Genomic DNA, 18,191 nt, shown 5'->3' on the forward strand with positions numbered 1-18,191 from the left:
ATGATCTGTGTAGCACTGCAGTATACTGATAGTTTATATTGTATACACTAGTTTGTGTATGTTCATTGTATAAGATTACTTAGATTATACAAGATTTGTACTTGTAATAGTTATCAGCTCAATAGTAAAAACATTTTCAGGTAGAATTTTTCCCCCTTTTTTATTTGGAATTTAATTTATGTACCAGTGTTAAAATTTTAGCTCTCCAAATTTTTCTAAACTAAGAGTTTTGGAGGGGAGAAGTTGTTAAAAAATATTTTTTATGCTAAAGGTTCATATTATTCAAGAAAAAATATTTTGCTCGCGATTCAAACTTGATGGGAGTCAATGGCCAAGTGTGTATGGACTAAATGGTATTAAAGCTCTGTAGGAGACCCAATACAATTAGAGGGAGGGGACAGGCAACCCCCAAAGGTAAAAATGACAGAATAATTTATGCTGTTGCTATGGATATGATTGTGCTAAGTTGTTGTGAGCAACTGTAGTATACATTTTTAAATTTTCCCTGCAAGCAGTGTACTGAGTGCTCATCGCCTGGTATATCATTAAACACACACATCATGATGCAAGAGCACTGGTAAAAAAAAAGAGGCTTGTTAGACAGTGAAGGAATAAGTGAAATAAAATTGTGCAGTTGAATGTTTTGTGTGACTACTGTACTTAAAAGTTCTAAATAATAGTTTTAAAAAATTAGCATATTTATTTATTTCTTTTTTCAGCAAAAAAAGGTATATTTAAATAATGAACACTTCACAAATCAAAAATTGTGCATTATCTAATTGGTAAATAAATATTACATTCAAAGTTCGCACCGAAAAAAAAAATGTTTGACGTGATAACGTCTTATAAATCGATGAACGACGGCTGCACGCACGAAAAAGCATGACTCATTGTCACATTCCGCTTGAGCCGAGCGTGCAAGAACCGGCCAACCACCGTGCGAGAAAATATTCTATAATATCAAACAGGTTAAGGCGGGCTTTTTAACTAATTGTTGGTGATTATATTTAAGCAAATTATTTAAATTAAATGTGCAAAAACTATAAATAATATTTGAAAAATAAAATTTATGCAATTTTTCATCAATGTTTTTTTATGACGTTATCACGTAAAATTATCGTCCGTAAACCGACTTTACAGACAACCCCCTTTAAAAAAAAAAAAAAACACCGCCGTGCTGTGATACAGTTCAAGCTAGGAAGAGTCACTTCTATTTATGCTGTATGTTCTATGGTGAACTCGGATGCAGCCAACGTCCGTGCGTTTGGTAAGGGAAGCCTAGGATGTCCATCAAGTTCTGTCCCTGCCCGAACACGCCCGAACATTCACCTTCGGCCAACCTCGGGTTTATTTATATATATTTATATTTCTCTGTTTATTTCAATGTAGCTATACTAACCTAACTAACCGTCCATGGTGTTTTAAAGTGTTTTAATGTAGCTAACCTAACCGACAAATTTTAATATTTGAATTCATTTTTCCTGCGCAAAAATAAAACGAATCCCGAAGTTGGCCGAAGGTGAATTGTTCGGGTGTAATCGGGAATGGCAGAACTTTATGTGCATCGTAGGCTTCGCGTTTGGTGACCCCGACAGGAAGCAGTGTCGCCACACGTACCTTCCGGCAGCCCGGCGCCCGCCAGTGTCGCCAACCACACCACCGCAGCGACGCGCAGCGCCATGTCTCCCTCTGCACTGTCGACGTCGACGCCGCGCGTACGAATATATACGCGCGTAACCCCCCGCGCGGAGGGGTGGCGGCTGGACTGGAGCGCATTTCCCCTCCACACCCCACCACCCCCAACTCCCTCCCATATCGTCCCGAGGCGGGACAGTTTCGCGATACGGCGCGTTTACGCTGGAATCTCAACACGCCCGAGATCAACTTTTCAAAAAAAACTTCCGTGCGACGTGGCTCCAAATTTATTCAACTAATTGCGTTCATCAAAAAAAAAAATTCTCTGGTAAAATTTCTGCTCTGATTGGTGTATGTTTAAATAATATATTTCCAGACTTAATTCTGGTGTACAATTTTTTTTTTTTTTTTTTTAAGTCACCAGGCCGTACCCGTTAATAGATAAATCATGAATAGAGACCGGAAAAATCGCGGATTCATTTCGTGATAGGCTGAAATTCAAACCTGTGTATAATTCTGCTGGTTGTGCTATTGGCTCGCGGTTTAACTGGAGCTCTCTGGGCCAATGAGAGACTATCGACCAAAGAAGCGTCGAATCAAAAGCTACCCAGTGGAGACGCCTCACAATTCAGTAACCAATGAACACGCGTGTTTACTTGAGAAGTGCAGAGGATAATGGAGGCTATCCTAGAGGTCATTGAACCCGCGAATTTTTCCGGTCCCTAATCATGAACTAATGGTAGTTACGGGACCCTATTGCATTCTCTCTTCTATCTGTTTTTAGCTTCTATCTCGTAAGCGTGAAAATAAATAAAGTTGAAATCCTTAAAAATATGAATTTATTTTAACAAAAGAAACCACTTTTATTGAGGTGATTTTTTTTTGTTATTATTATTATTATCAAGTAATGAATGGCGTCGTTGTTTCAATTTTGACAAGAAGAACACGAATTTTTGTTGAAGCATAATTATGTGAGATTCTGATTTCTCAAAAAAAAAAAATTCTCATACTATACGAGGAAACTTCTTGTGCGCTATATTTAAACACCCACACTTTTAATAGTTTGCAATTTAAGACAAAAAAAGTACTGCGTATCGTACGGAAGCACTTGTTTGTTTGTTGTTCCTCTTGGTAGAAAGAATTTTTGCATTGTCTACCTGATTGCGTCGGTGGTGATAGTGTGGTTCTCGTCTTCTCGACGTGTAGCTGCAATCAATGAGACAAGTGCGACAGAAGGTAGGAATGCAAGCAGGTGTTTATCATCCCACCGTCAACCATCCACAGCGATATTTCACTCTTGGACTGCAGTACAGTGAAAATGGCGCTCACCGTAGCCTAACTTATAGTATTAAAATTATTATTTCAAAAGATATATCAATAATTATAATAATTATTTTTTGACTTTACTAATAGGTACCATTAAGTAATGCCGTTTATGTTCTGAAAGAATTTATATTAATTCTAAACACCAATAATTATTTAACATGACCAACTATTTGTAGCAGCCGTGTCACAATTAAAAACAAGGCATTCAATTAATTATATCATATGGTCGAAGAGAGAAAAAAACTTTTAAAAGCTACAAAAAAATTTAATGACAAAAATTGTTGAAACATATATGGTGGCTATCAGTTGTGTTTTCTGAATTGAATATTTTTAGAATATGCTTCTAATTAAATACAACAAAGAAATATATATTTCCAAAAATTCTCATTCCAAATTTTTCCTTTTAAAAATTTAATTTAATTTTTTTTCAGACGTTCTTGGAACTGTTATGCTCTTTGGGCTCGTCTGAGAACAAACAGCAGATGGCGTGCACTGGAAAAAAGAGTGATTGAACTGCGCACTGCAATGCAAGCAAAGAGTATGAGACTCGCTGCGGCAGACTCCCGCCAGCCAAACCTCCTTGGCCTCGTGGCCTGCAGGCTGGAAGACCGTTCTCACTTTCCCGCCCTGATCCTCCTCCCGGCAAGGCAAAAACAAAAGGTGCCGAGCCATTATTCCAGCGGTACAGCGGCCGACATCCGCCGGCCGACAGGACTTCTCTTACGTAACCGCCTGCCCGCGACCAGTCGGCGGATTTCTTCCCCGCGCGCCGGGCGGTTGGCGCGACTGCAAGACACGGATACCAACACAAACTTCTTTTCGAGTTGGCAACCATTATATTTTTTTTCCTAAACATCACAAAATCACAAACTTCTTTTACGCACTTTGTCAAATAATGACGTATAGACGTAAAGTTTTTTTTCAATAGATTCAGCCAACAACAAAACGTGTTCAAAGTCATTCTGTCATTCGTTAAAAAAAATACGGCCCTACAATAATTTACTAGAGCAAAGGAACACGTTTAGTTAGCGCCTGAAGTAAATAAACATGGTACGCAATGAAACACATTCATACTGATTTTTAAATAGTTCTAAACTATGCATATGTTTATGCAAATCAAGAACCAGGCTATTTTTTTTATTATTAATAGTGTCTGAGTGGCGAATAATTAGCTAGATCATTTTCCCCCTATAATATATATTAAAAATTAAAAACTAAAAATATTACGACTAAAATTAAAAGCATTACTTTTACAAGTACTTTTAAGATCATAGATTCAATACCAGATACGGTACGTAACAGTGAAAATAATTTTTACCAGGAAGAATTTACAAATATAAAAATAAGTTACGTTAATCCATATATAGTTGAAGGAATTACAACAAAATTAAAGATCGAAAATTTAAAAAGTTTCACATGAACTAAAGTGTTAAGTACATCAGGAAGTTCATAAGTCACGGGTGGTACGTTAATGGAGACGGTAAAATGTTTACGGCCAGAGACCTGGGAATTACGCGGACTCGTTTGGCCGTCAGGTGGACTGCAAACGATCATTATACTCTGGTGAACGGCACGTAATTATTTCTTTACTCTCTCTACGACAACGACCTAGTTTACTAGCATCTAGCGGTAGCGTTAACGAACCACGTCGACTCAATCAACTGAAGGAGAGGTTACGTGTAAAATCTAATCCTCCGGGGGGGGGGGGGGGGGGAAATGAAGCGGACAACAGATGAATCCGCGAAAATTTCCGGGTATATACTTATAGCGCATAACCGTTCAAAATTTGAATCACTTTTTTTTATACATACGTGTAACATCTTTGCTCTCGATATACGTCATTTGGTAATTTCATTAATGTGACGGAATTCATGGAACGGAAATGTGTAACAACCACGGTGTTGTCATCTGTAGCACAAAGACAAAAGGGAAACTTAATAATATTAATTGTTAAACTAATTTTAACAAGATTTGCAGTATTTTAATGAAATTCCTTGTCGAAAAAACAGGTTCAAAGCCGGGGTTTAGTATTTTTTTTCAAGTCTTTTTTTTCTTTTATAGGAGCCGTTTCATTGTGTGGCTTATGATAGTCGACGTAGCTGCTCCGGCAGCGAATTCTAGCGGCGGGTGCGGAAACTACGTGCGATTCGCGTCAAGAAATGCAATTGAAAACATATAGGCCTAGTATGCGTAGGTATATTTATCACGCTCGGCATTATTTAGAAGAATTCTACGTTAAACTGTTCGTATCATAAGTACATTTTCAACGTGTGAACACGTGAATTTTGCTTACATAGGTTAGATGCTATAAATCACTGGAGAGTACTTAATAGACTCGCTGGCAATTATTAATTTATTTATTTTTTTGGTCGAGTCTTCCTCGTCCCGCAATGTCCCGCGCGTGACCCAACAGCGCGGAGATTCGGCCGGACAAATGAAAGTCGGGATAGTTCTAATGGGCAATCTCTCGGAGATGCGCGCCTATCGGCCAGAGTTATGGTCGTTCCCTCGGGTGTCACGAACTCTGCGGCTGCGAGGCCTCGTCAGGTGCTGCGTGCGGCTGATCACCGCTTTTTCATCATGGGAAGCCTAAGATGTGCATCAAGTTCAGTCCCTGCCCGAACACGCCCGAATATTCACCTTCGGCCAACCTTGGGTTCATTTATACATATTCATATTTCTCTGTTTATTTTAATGTAGCTATACTAACCTAACTAACCGTCCATAGTGTTTTGAAGTGTTTTAACGCAGCTAACCTAACCCACCACTTTTAATATTTGAATTAATTTTTCCTGCGCAAAAATGAAACAAATTCCGAGGATGGCCGAAGGTGAATATTCGGGCGTGTTCGGGCAGGGACAGAACTTGATGTACGTCTTAGGCTTGTCTTTCATCACTTCCGCGCCCATCTGCGCATTCAGAAGCACCAACCTTGAAAGGAAAAAAAAAAGAAAAAAATATGTTTCCTTGATCACGCATCACTGTCGCGTTTCATTTTTTTTATTATTTCAAAAATCGAGATTAAACATTTGAATGTTTGAGGTGTTTGAGGTTGCTCAGACCAAAAATAAACTTCGATAATGTGGCATGATTTAAAACATGTTTGAGGTTATCTGTCCAAATTTATTCGCTGGAGAAAATTGGAAGCCATTTTCCGTCCAATGCTGCCCTTGCAAATGTACTGTCAAGTATACTGGAGGCTAACATTTGACAGTATGACAGGACAAAGTGCCGACGACTGGGCCAGAATGTCTGCGCACCCCTGCTTTCCGCAGACACCGACAAATCAAGTTCCCTTTCGAGAAAGTGCTTGCAGCGATTACCAACTACTCATGGCCTGACGTAATTCCCCAACATAGCCACTTTCGGGTTCATCGGAAGGCGCCAAGCTGGAGAACATTGCGTATTTTCTTATATCGCAAACTACTCCTGCTTTCTCCTCCAGATATCCAACTCGTGGAGGTTCAAAGTTACGGAGTGGGTAATATGACTACAGCGATATTTTTTGTTGCTACTAATCAATTTCATGGTATTCACAAACCATTTTTTTTATTTTGTTATTTGTTTTTAAAAAAAATATCCGTGTGGTTAACACGGTTCAAGAAGATCTTGAATGAAATATCAGTAGGCAATTATTAGGTTCACACCTCATGAATACATCAAAACTCCCCCAGACAACTGATCCCGTTAGGGGATAACCCAGGATAGAAGAAAAGATGGATCTTTTACATGCCTGACACAATGTTTCCAGTACCTAAAATGGGTTCCAAGAACCGGGAAATAGGTACGCCATTTCCAATCGCGTCATTTTATTGGTGAGCGCATGGCTAGGTCGAGAGGTTGAGGAGACCCATCCCAACTTCGGCCCCACCGACCCGCCCCTATCTCCGCCGTGAACCCCCAGACCACCTGCAGAGATGGCCCCCTCTGTGGAATCTGAGTAGAACCGTCACGGAACCATACCTCTCACATCCCTGGGACCCCTCGGTCACCCAGTTACTCGTGATCCAGCTGAGGCCTTTCCAACCTCTACTAGCTCAGCAGTCTAGTACCCGAGCTTAAGTAGCTCAACACTTCCACCCCTCGGAGTGTACTCCAAGCATAGGAGGACCACTACCACCACGTTTCCTACTCCAATCCTGATCCTGAGCCATTAGAGGAAATCTCAGCAGGGAACTATCATAGTAAAGGATCAGTCCCATGGCACCCTTCATCTTCAGGAATAGTGCTTTCCCGGGCAGCCTCACGGCGGCCGAGCCAAGACATGGATGTCCTTGGGTACTTCGATATCAGCATATCTCCCGCCCGAAGGTTACAGCTGTGCCAGAGCCCGGGTAGGTAAGGTAACACCAGACCAAAGACTGTCTTAATTACCGACCCTTAGACTATCCCCCGCCTAAGGGTTACAGCCTTGCCAGAGCCCGGGTGCCCTGACCGGGAGAGCAACCCCGCCGAGCAGCCCATCCGTAGGCAGTTAGAATTCTCGCGCGTTTATTTATCTGCTCGTTAAGAGCAGTGTTCGTGTTCCGCGATCTCCTCGACGAAGAGACTTAATGACGCCTGAGGAGCGAGATGCACTCGCCGTCGGCGCGGACAATGGCGCCGCAGATAGAGGGCGTCGCTGCAATCAGGGCCGCGGCTGACCGCCGCTGCGAGAGCCGTGCTGTGCTCGCATGTCACGCGCGTGCGATCTCGCAGCAAAGTGAACAACTGCAGATAACAGTCCACGGTGTGGCTTGGCTTCTGGTTCCTGGATGCAGCTCACGGCCACCACAGTCTATCACGGGTCCTGGACCCAGGATCAGACACAGTCGCGTACTACATTATAATTGCGTGGTTATTTCTTATCCATAGAGACCGGAAAAATTCGCGGATTATTTTCACGATATGATACTATCCAAACAACTGTACCTTTATATTGCTTCTCTGATTGGCTTACAGTTTATCTTAAGGACTTTGAGTCAATGGAAAACCTTCAACCAAAAATAGTATCGAATCGCCAGCGTCCCAGTTGACAGGTGTCACGAATCAGTAGCCAATGAGCAGGTGGCATTTGCCCGAGTGTGTAGGGGATTGTGGAGTATTTCCTAGAGGTCATCGAAATCGCGAATTTTTCCAGTCTCTACTTATCCGTACTCTTTTTCAGAATGTAATTTCAGCTGAAAATACAGGTATTACGGTAACTATTTTGTAAGGTGAAACTAAAACTTTATTTATAAAATTATTTTTTTTCTTAACAGTGACCACAGGGAGCATGCGTTGGAGTACCCCCCCCCCCCCCAAGTAAAGAAGTTTATCTTCAAAATCAAAAAAAAACTCCGAAGGGCTGCGCCCGGGCCCCCTCCAGACCCATGGATCCACCCAGCCCCACCCTTCTAAGCCATGCGATGCGACTACAACCCAGGACCCAAGAAAGTAACACCAGACAATGGCCGCGTTATAGTTTTCCCAAGCGCCATTTTTTTCTTTTAACCTGACCGGGGTCAGAGGACCCAAGTATGGTTAGTCTGGGCCTGTGGATCAGCCCACCGGCCCGGAGCTGCAGTCGACCAGCTGGGGGACAGTCCCTGGGCGAGGACTGCGCAGGCGCTCTTGCGACCACCAGGTGGTGCAGCACGCAACGGCGTCTCTCCTGTCGCGAGCGAGCCTCAAGAGGTGGCCGTCAGCGTCCCGGCGGAGCAAAATTCGCGGGTTCAACGACCTCCAGGATAGACTCCACTACACTCTACACACTCGGGGCAAATGCCACCTGTTCATTGGCTGCTGACTTGTGAGTCGTCTCGACCGAGTGTCTGTGATTCGACACTTCTTTGAGCAAGGGTCTCTAATTGGCCCTCATTACTCCAGATTAACAGTGAACCGATTTCAGAAGCAGCGCTAAGGTATAATTATTTGAATTGTAGCATATCACGAAATTAATCCGCGAATTTTGCAGGTCTCTACTCATAAGAAGTGGTCAAGCAACATTTCCGTTATGACGATGGCGAGGTAAAAAAAAAAAAGGTGACTTTAACTACGTTATTGACGACTCATTAACTCTGTGTCTAAAGGTTCGTCTTTAGTCTAAAGGTTCGTCTTTTGCTTCCCTAGGAGCATTTCAAAGTTTTAACCAAAAACCTTTTCTCTGTAATCTTTAAGTTAGTTCCTTAATGAAAGGCCAGCGCCCTACCTACTACGTCACCTCACTCGGTATTTATAACCTTCTGACAGATTTCACGTGGTTGAATCATACTAATGTCGTTATATTATTATTAGAGACCGGAAAAATTCGCGAGTTCATTTCGCGATAGACCAAATTACAAATAGTACCTCAATGCAGCTTCTGTTATTGGCTCACAACTCACCTAGATGACTCTGGACCAATGAGAAACACCCAACCAAAGCTGTATCGAATCACAGGCTGCTACGTTGGGACGTCTCACAAGACAGCAGCCAATGAGTAGGTGACATTTGACCGAGTGTACGTAGAACTATGGAGTTCATCCTACAGGTCATTGAACACGCGAATTTTTCCGGTCCCTACGTTATATTATTATCTAGGGCCATGCAAACCAGATGTGTGTTAAAACTTTGTAGCATTGTCTGTGTTTCGTGGTTGGCTGGGTTTATATCAGTTACATGTCTACTGTCAGCGCGCCAATCACAGCCATCCAGTACGGAAGCAAACGCGTCCTGGATTACCCTACCAAATAGGTAGAGACCTGCATAATTCGCGGTTTCGATGGCCTTCAGGATAGACTGCACATACCCCTGTACACTCGGGCAAATAACGCAAGTTCATTGGCTGCCGACTTGTAAGTCGTCTCAGCTGGTTTTTCTGTGATTCGATCCTTCTTTGGTTGAGGGTTTATAACTGGTTGAGATTCGTCCAGATGAACAGTAAGCCAATAGCAAAATTATCTAAGAGGTATATGTGTTTAAATTCTAGCCTATTACCGAATGAATCCGCGAATTTTGCAGGTCTCTACAAATAGGGAAATGGCTTCTCTTGCATAAAGTCACCAATCACAGGCTAACAATCGCTGGCACATGAATACCTTATTGCAGTCTAATGAGCCATCAGATTATTTCGGGATAAAAAAAATACTTGCCCGTGCCCATGATTGAGTGTGAATTCCGTCCAAACGTATAATGGTATCCATTCTAGCCTGTTTTCAAATATCAGCGCGGTTTCTGCGGGCTCGGGCGCGTGCGAGTATGTCCGCGCATCTCGGGACGGATCTCAGAGTCATGTTCGTCGCTTCCTGCTCCTCGTCTGGCTCCGACTTTCTCTCGGCCAATCCCGTTCGAGTTGCTCCCTGACCTCGGGTGCTTTCCTGTGGTTCGCGGTGCAACGGGCGGATTATGAAGGCTACTAGCATGCGCGGGAGTGATATTCCCGCTCGCCTCTGCTCCTCCCGGTCCGGTCCTCACCAACCACGCCGTGAAAAGGATTCAAGTAGTATAACATACTCGGTTCGGTACCACGTGTTTCAATGGCGGCCGTCCGCAAGAGAAGCGGATACCCTATTTGTACGGGCCACTAAGGACGCCTCTTTTCCCGCACTGGGTGACTAATATTGGTGTAATGACAGTAGACATGTGCCTGAAATATACCCAGCCAAACACAAAAAAAAAATGCTACGGATTAAAACACTAGATAATAACTAGAGACTTGTAAAATTCGCGATTTCATATCCCTATAGGATAGACTCCATGATCCTCTACGCACTCGTACAAATTACATCTGCTGATTGGTTACCGACTCGTAACACCTGTTGAACGGAATGATCGTGATTCGCTAATTCTTCTGTAAAAGATTTTTCATTGGCTCAGATTCCTTCAGATAAACTGTGGCCCAATCACTGAAGCAAAATAACGTCAAAAGTATTTGGACTCTATCCTATCGCGAAATGAATCCGCGAATTTTACAGGTCTCTAATAATAACATACCAAGGTTGGTATGATTCAACCACGTGAAATCTGTACAGAAGGTAAAATGTCGTGGCAGCCAATGAAAAAATGCGTTGACTTGTTTTGTGTGCAAGTGTTTAAATCGACCCTGGCTCCCGAAGGGGAGGAAAGGGGTGAAAGGGAATTTTGCCGGTCGCTTCACATCGTTTGATTTGAAGCCACTTACGTAACTCATTCTCATTTTTCACGTCACACTTCCCTCTCAAGCTGTTTCTGATGTTATACTTCTTTAGAATGCGATATGAAAAAATGATTACTAGGGGAAGACATTTTTAGCGAAAAAATTCTGAAGGCCTATTAGACTGCAACAAGGTATGCCCCCGCCAGCGGTTTCTTCCTTGTAATGGTCTTCCGTCGGCAATAGGAGCAATTTCATTATTTTACAGCGCCATTCAGGGCTAGTTTGCTTCCGCACTGATTTATTATGATTGCTGTGCTGAAAGTAGGAATTTACCTGGAAGAAACTCAACCAATTACGAAACACAGACGAAGCTAGTCTCGAAATCTTTTCGCGAAACATACATGCCCCTAATGGTGACAGTAAATTTATACGATGCGCGCGCAGCATGCAACATAAATTGACAGGAGGTATAGAGGCTATATTCAAATAAAAATTATAAATGTGCTTTTAAATCATATACTTTAGTGATCGATAGTGAATACTGGTTCATATAACAGAAAACATTTATTTATTGTGAATATAAGTGATATAAATTATGTTTATAAACTGTTTCAAGTGGTTTAATACAAGTGAGGTTATGTACCTGTATGTATAATTTATTTTCTTTAAAAATTATTACATTATTATCAAATAAATATTTTGAAAAACAATCATCATTGTTATTATTAATTTAAAATGTTCTCTATTATTTTACCAAATAAAATAATTATTTTTTACACATGTTTATACTGATAATGAATAATTTATTATTTATTTTATTAATTTTTGTTACAGTAAATTTCAAAATAGTTCAGTGTCTTAAATAAAAAAAAGAAGTAGGCATAACTTCTACCGCGCGTGCATTGAGCACACACGCCACTACAAGTCAGAGATTTTGGAGACTTAATCGTCCAGCCACGAACTATCGCGAGGAACTATCCCAGAAATTTTCTGGAGTGCTAGGTCGGGTAAACCAACGAGAAACCGAAATCATCCCGGGGCAGGGACTCGAACCCGAGCTCGCCATTTCACAGTTCCTCACCGCTGGCACGCCAGCAGACCTGAACCAGGTCTGCTGACCTTGAACCAGAACATTTGTCACGCTGGGGAAATTTTTTTATTGCGACAGGCAGTTGGCTGACCGGCAGTAGACCTGCAGTCACGTAAGTCATTTAAGAGAAGAGGTAATAACCAGGGCGCCGTATTAGCTCCATCAGTTTATACGCCATAACAATTTTTATGGCTTGGTTTAGAAAATGCGCCGTCTTTTAAGTCAGAGACCACACAATGAGAATATTACACGGTTATAGATACGGAAATTTCGCGCATTCATTTCATCTCAATTTAGAATACATACCTTCGCGCTCTCGCACTGTGTTCATGATTGGACAGCAGTTATTAGGACACGCCCCTCTACGACCGTGAGCCAACGATGCCCAGCTAGGGAGAGAAGTAAGCGAATCAGGTAGTGCCATTTAACAAGGATAAAAATTTCTCGCTAAGAAATCAACCAATGGGAAAGCAAACATGGTTTGAGCATACCTATGACTTGGAATTCCTCTTTGAAGCCAGACGAAACCACGAAATTTCCGGGTCTCTGTACATAGTGTATGTTGACAGCATCATTACAATTGTGGTCATTCCCAAAAATTAGTTTTATGCTAAGTGCCAATAACTACACAGGGTAAATTATTTGTAGCAGACAGTCAATATTAACTTCAGACATGCTATAACATTATGTAATATGCTTTGAAAAAGGTAAAATTTTTAAAATCAATAGATGGAAAATAGTTATGAAATCAGGATGGCGTATTTTGTTCCCTGTCCGTCCCCCTTAAGGGACAGGCCTAATTAGGGGAGTAGGCCTACCTTTTGTTAGGTAGAGGGGATGATAAGTGCGACGCACGCTGGTGCTTCTAGCGCGGTGTCGCCTCTAAGAGCAAGGCTCTGAACTGAAGCGAAGTCTTCCCAACTATTGAGATTTGAGTGGTAACCATGACATAATACGGTGCAGAAACGAGGGGGGGGGGAAGAAATGTGTAATGCAAGTAGCTTGGGTGCTTTCAAAAATCAGTATCAGGTGTTTCACGCATGAAAATTATTCTGGAAAAAATTCTTTATGGCAATTTTCACGCTTTTGAAAGCGAAAAACGTTGACGGAACTATTCATCTGTAGGGCCATGCACATTTCGCGAAAAGATTCTGAGAGTAGCTGAAAGTTAAAACACTGTAGCATCGTCTGTGTTTCGTGATTGGGTGAAATTTCTTTCAGGCACGTGTCTACTGTTACAACACCAATCACAGTAATCCAGTGCGGAAGCAAACGCGTCCTGAGTGGATCGGTGAAATGAGGCAACGACTTCTCTCGCATACGGCCGCCAATCACAAGGAATAAACCGCTGCTGCGGGTGTATATTGTTGCAGTCTAATAGGCGTTCAGATCTTTTCGCGAAAAATGCCTGCCCCTACTCATCTGCTATCAGAGCGTTCTTATGTGTTTTCTTAAAGTTTTCAGATATCTGGAGAAGTGTTCAAACCGCGTGGTTTCTTCTGGAGCTCTGCACACGGTATGCGTGTCCGGGTAGTAGGGGGTAGGAGGGTCCGACCTTGGCGTCATTTGGCCGACAGTTTCGGACAAGTGACCCCCCGGTCTACCGTCTGTCTCTCGCGCCAACTCGCTGCAGGACCTGGCTGGCGAGAAGGAAGCTGATTGGTGCCAGGGACGTAGCCGAGGAGGAGGGGAGGTTGGTCCGTGGGCTCCGAACACCTCCCTTCAAGGATTGAAAATAAAAAAAAAATTGGTTGTCTGTAAAGTCTGTTTACGGACGATGGTTTAACGTGACAACGTCATAACAAAACATTGATGAAATTATTGCATACTTTTATGAATAAAACTGAATCATTTTTATTGAATCATCACTATTTTGTATGGATACAAAGAAGGAGTGAAATGAAATCTACAATTTAATTGATAAATTTACTTTTATTTGCACTCATTAATTAAAATATGTTTATTACTTTAACCCAGAGATTATTTTAACTATAACTTTTGTACATGTTTGCTATTTAACTTCTTCCAATCTGTGTTATTCTGTTAAGGATAGGACGATGATAGGAAAAGTAGGAAAAGAATGGGAGTGTTTCAAGTTTAATGTGCCTCGAAAAAGTCAAATCGATAGTTGTTCCAATCGAGTGGAAGAGAGAGAGAGAGATGCGGCGCAAGCGTACAATGAGCGTAACGGGACACAGCTAAAAGGGACAATGTGCGTAATGGGACACTTTTTCGTGCATGCAGCCGGCGTTCATCGATTTACAATAATGCATATCCTCCTCATTGTAGCTCGACATGCCTCATACACACAAGCGGCAGGAGTTGTTTTTCCAAAGTAGTCGATATTTTTATTCCAGTTTGCACGCGTGTTTCGTGTGTTTAGTAACATAAATATACGTTTATTCATGTGTTTTAACGAATAAGTAATAAAACAACGTATTAAAAACAATTGAATAAAAAAACCAATTTGTAAAATTATAAGTTTTATTTTCTCAAGCCAAATCATTATTTTCTTATTTTCCCGTGTGCAAACGTTGGAGTTCTTAAATTCTACTATTCCCGGGGATTTTAGTGTGACAATCAATTTTCTTATAAACATATAATAAATAAAACTTACTCATACAAAAATTATATAATGGTCAAACCGGACCCCCACCCCCCTCCTGGCTTTGGCCTCGCTGGTGCAGATGCTGACGTAATAGCCTCTCGCCCGATCCCCCCAAGGACTCTGCGGCGGCGATCCTGCGGCGATTGCAACCGCCAGGAGAAAGGACACCGAGCGGAAAGGTCCTGCGTGCCGCGAAGGAAAAGTTTCTCGCTGGGGGGAGAACGAAAACTGGTTCTGACCAGCAAAGAACTAAAATAACATGTAATTTGGCTAAAGACATTTTAATATGTAGTATAAGTGCATTTATTTCTCATATGCTATTATTTTTCCCTTGCATTGTATTTTTTTAAATGATATCTTTGGTTATAAATACAATAATTCTATAACTACCAATCAGCATTTATTTTACGAAATGGTTTTTCAAGATTTTGTGAATTTTAACGTCTATTACAAGTTTGGTGGTCTAGCAGTTTATATGGACGGTATCACAAGAACTGAAGAAAGTATTCACATTATTTAAGTACATAATCTTAAATTTGTTGTATTAATTATTTTCAATTTTGTAATGTGGCGAACTTGTAAGCCAAACCGTGATTGGTCAATTGACTTTTATTGCAGCGCCGTCGCACCAATTAAATAGTGTTATTCTAATTTTCTCAAGTACTTTTTTTAAGTTTCTATTATTTCTTTTTGTGGCCATTAAAGTGTATAAAATAATTCCAGGACAGTTTCGCTACCACAAAGTCTCAATTGGCGCACCAACACGGTTTGTGCGTCCCCTGATGATCACAAAAATGTCTATACACGAGTTAATGGCGCCAGACGCGGGTCTGCCATCTGGAGGCAATGAACGAAAAGTGAGCTCTGCGCATGCGCAGAATATGGGCAACAGATAGGTAACGGATAAGGACTCCGAAATCCGTTTTCCTAAAAATAAGGGACTGGACGTTTTATATCGTGCACTAGGAATAAGTTTAAGGAACATGAGCAGCACATTGCAACTAAACCCTTATTGAAGTGACTTGGAACACCGGCCTTTAGCGTCACTTTTTTTTCCTAACCTAACTAACAACTAAGTGTATTTGGGAGGGGTCTGGGTAGGGAAGACTCTATATACGCTCTAAGCATGCAGGTTATGAACCATGCAGGAGAGGAAGCATGCATCATGTGCTAGGAGGGGATTGGCCAGCCATGGGCAACCTTTTAGCCATGACTAACTCCCCTCACTGACTATTCTAGGTTAAAAACTAGATCTGTTGGGCCCAGGTAAATCCTGCATAGACACAGGGAAAACCCTGGGCACTGACATAAAGCGTCACGCTTTGTGGCGAGAATGTCTGGCCCGCGATAGCTCGTGCCCACGCTCCGGTATACGTAAAAGCTTACGTAACGAGCGAAGAGTGAGTGGCTCAACATATACCACTTACCTCATAGCAGGTGGGCCAGATTTCCAAGTACAAGTAGCAGGACACCTCTTACCAATAAAAATACTTTGTAAATTTAATGCTCTCACAATATTCTAGGGCAATCAAACATTAGCATTTAACACTAAACTTTCTTTGATTTAGTTTTCATTTGAATCAACAACACGTAGAAAATAGGTAATTTGTAAAAATCTGAATTGGGGCACTTGTGGAAAACTAACTGTATACTAAGTGGATTTGTTTTTCGAACTATACTTAACAATTTTTTTTCATATCACATAATGATTATTCTTACCTTCATAAATGCAATATTGCGGGTACAGCAAAGAATACAAATTGACTTTTTGCAGGGAAACTAAATAAAGAACAATTTTTTTTCATATTTAAAGTATGTTACTTTAGTTCCGCAGGACATTATTAAAGAAAAGACTCTCTGGTCACTCTATCTTAGAAGTCACATCAGGTTTTGAAGAGAGAACTAACTACCGAGACTCAAAAAAAATTACTTTGGTGTTAAAATCCACACACTTGCATAATAAGTTATCGCGGAGTGTAGCCTATAGGCTTCACCAGAATCGCAACAAAACTCAGTAACGATATGCATGCAACTTTAATTATTACAAGTGAATGCAAAATTGCTGCCCAAAAAAAAATCTCTATTTTGGACATAAGAGCTGATGAATGACGTTATTAAATTAGTTAACCAACCTTTACAGCGAAGGTTCAAACACGATGCTTTCAGCGTCGATGCGTTCCGCCGCGCACTCATGTGAACTGCGCGTCGCTTCTTTCTGCGGCGTTTGCCGCCGCGCCGGTCAAGGCTACGAGAGCGCGAACTTCACATTAGACCCCTTTTTTCGCATCGTCTTAACTGTACGCGTATTGAATGTCTCACAAAAAAATATTTCGAGACTATCTTGTGTGTTCGGACATGGCAGCCACGTCTGTGTTTCTCTCAGATACACGTCTGCTGCCGAAACACGAATCGCAGAATTTTTTGAGCTGAAGCAAACTCGTCCCCTGATTGGCCAGGTCAAAGGTGGCGATGGCTTTCTATTGCATAACCCCCGCCGACTAAAAACGAAGGAAAAAAATTTGGCGCGGACGTACTTTATTGCAGTCTAACGAACGCTCAGATTGTTTCGCGAAAAAAAAAAAAAAAATACATGCCCCTACGTATTGCGATTACACCTCTTATTGTTGAAACAGATTATTTTTTTACTCCAAATAATGCCATCCATCAGCTCCTGCATTCGTTTCACTTCGTCACGAATCGTGTTGGCTTTTTTAATTTAATCCGTTCGATTGCAATGAACTTTGAAGAAGAACTGCTACGGAGTCTCGCAATGTTTTGACAAGGGAGGGGATGTGTATTCAGAAACTAATATTTCCACATGTTTACAATATAAACGTCATTTCAACCAGTTGAAATTAGGAAAATAAATGGGGCTTCAGCCACCAAATCCCCCCCCCCCCCCTCCCCGCCAACCACCAACCATATTCACAAATCTGGATCCGTCACTTACTGTCCTTGGCAGGATATCGTCCCCTCCACTTCACACTTGGGCCGGTGATTGGGGGGGGGGGGAGAGAGACAAAATGTGAAAGTGGTCTATGACGCATGAAGGAACCGAGTTTCGTAATAATGACTAAATAAGCCGCCGAGGTATGGAATGGACAACCAGCTGAATTTATGTTAAGTTAGAAAGGTACCCTCCAAATTTAATTTTCACGTACTTTTTTTTTATTTTTAGGATAATTGGGTCAATGTGTGTTGGGTTAAATCAGAGGTGGGACTTTCGAACAATTGTTTTTCCACTCTTTTGTATTACTAACTACCGCCCCGGTTTTTGCACGGGTGCGATCTACTTATGTGATGTATTCCAACAATTATTATCTCAATTTTTGCCTGATACAACTAATATGTTTAATCGGATGAGAATTAATACTACGTCGGTCAAAATTACTTCGCCAATAACTCTTCACTTCGGAACCGATTTCGAAAGATAAAAATTTTTACTGTGCGTCATCCTT

The 18,191-nt window shown here is 41.5% G+C and overlaps 1 protein-coding gene across 1 annotated transcript in view; it reads right to left on the bottom strand.

The window, feature by feature from the left end:
• Positions 1-1,682, bottom strand: part of LOC134534592 (protein yellow-like) — a 28,201-nt gene extending 26,519 nt beyond the window's left edge. Inside the window, exon 1 of the mRNA XM_063373072.1 lies at positions 1,618-1,682. Coding sequence (XP_063229142.1) covers positions 1,618-1,681 — 64 coding nt within the window. The 5' untranslated portion in view covers position 1,682. The remainder of the gene's footprint in view (positions 1-1,617) is intronic.
• Positions 1,683-18,191: the final 16,509 nt, after the last annotated feature.

Source organism: Bacillus rossius, chromosome 7 (assembly GCF_032445375.1).
Source record: "Bacillus rossius redtenbacheri isolate Brsri chromosome 7, Brsri_v3, whole genome shotgun sequence".
Lineage (NCBI taxonomy): Eukaryota > Metazoa > Arthropoda > Insecta > Phasmatodea > Bacillidae > Bacillus > Bacillus rossius.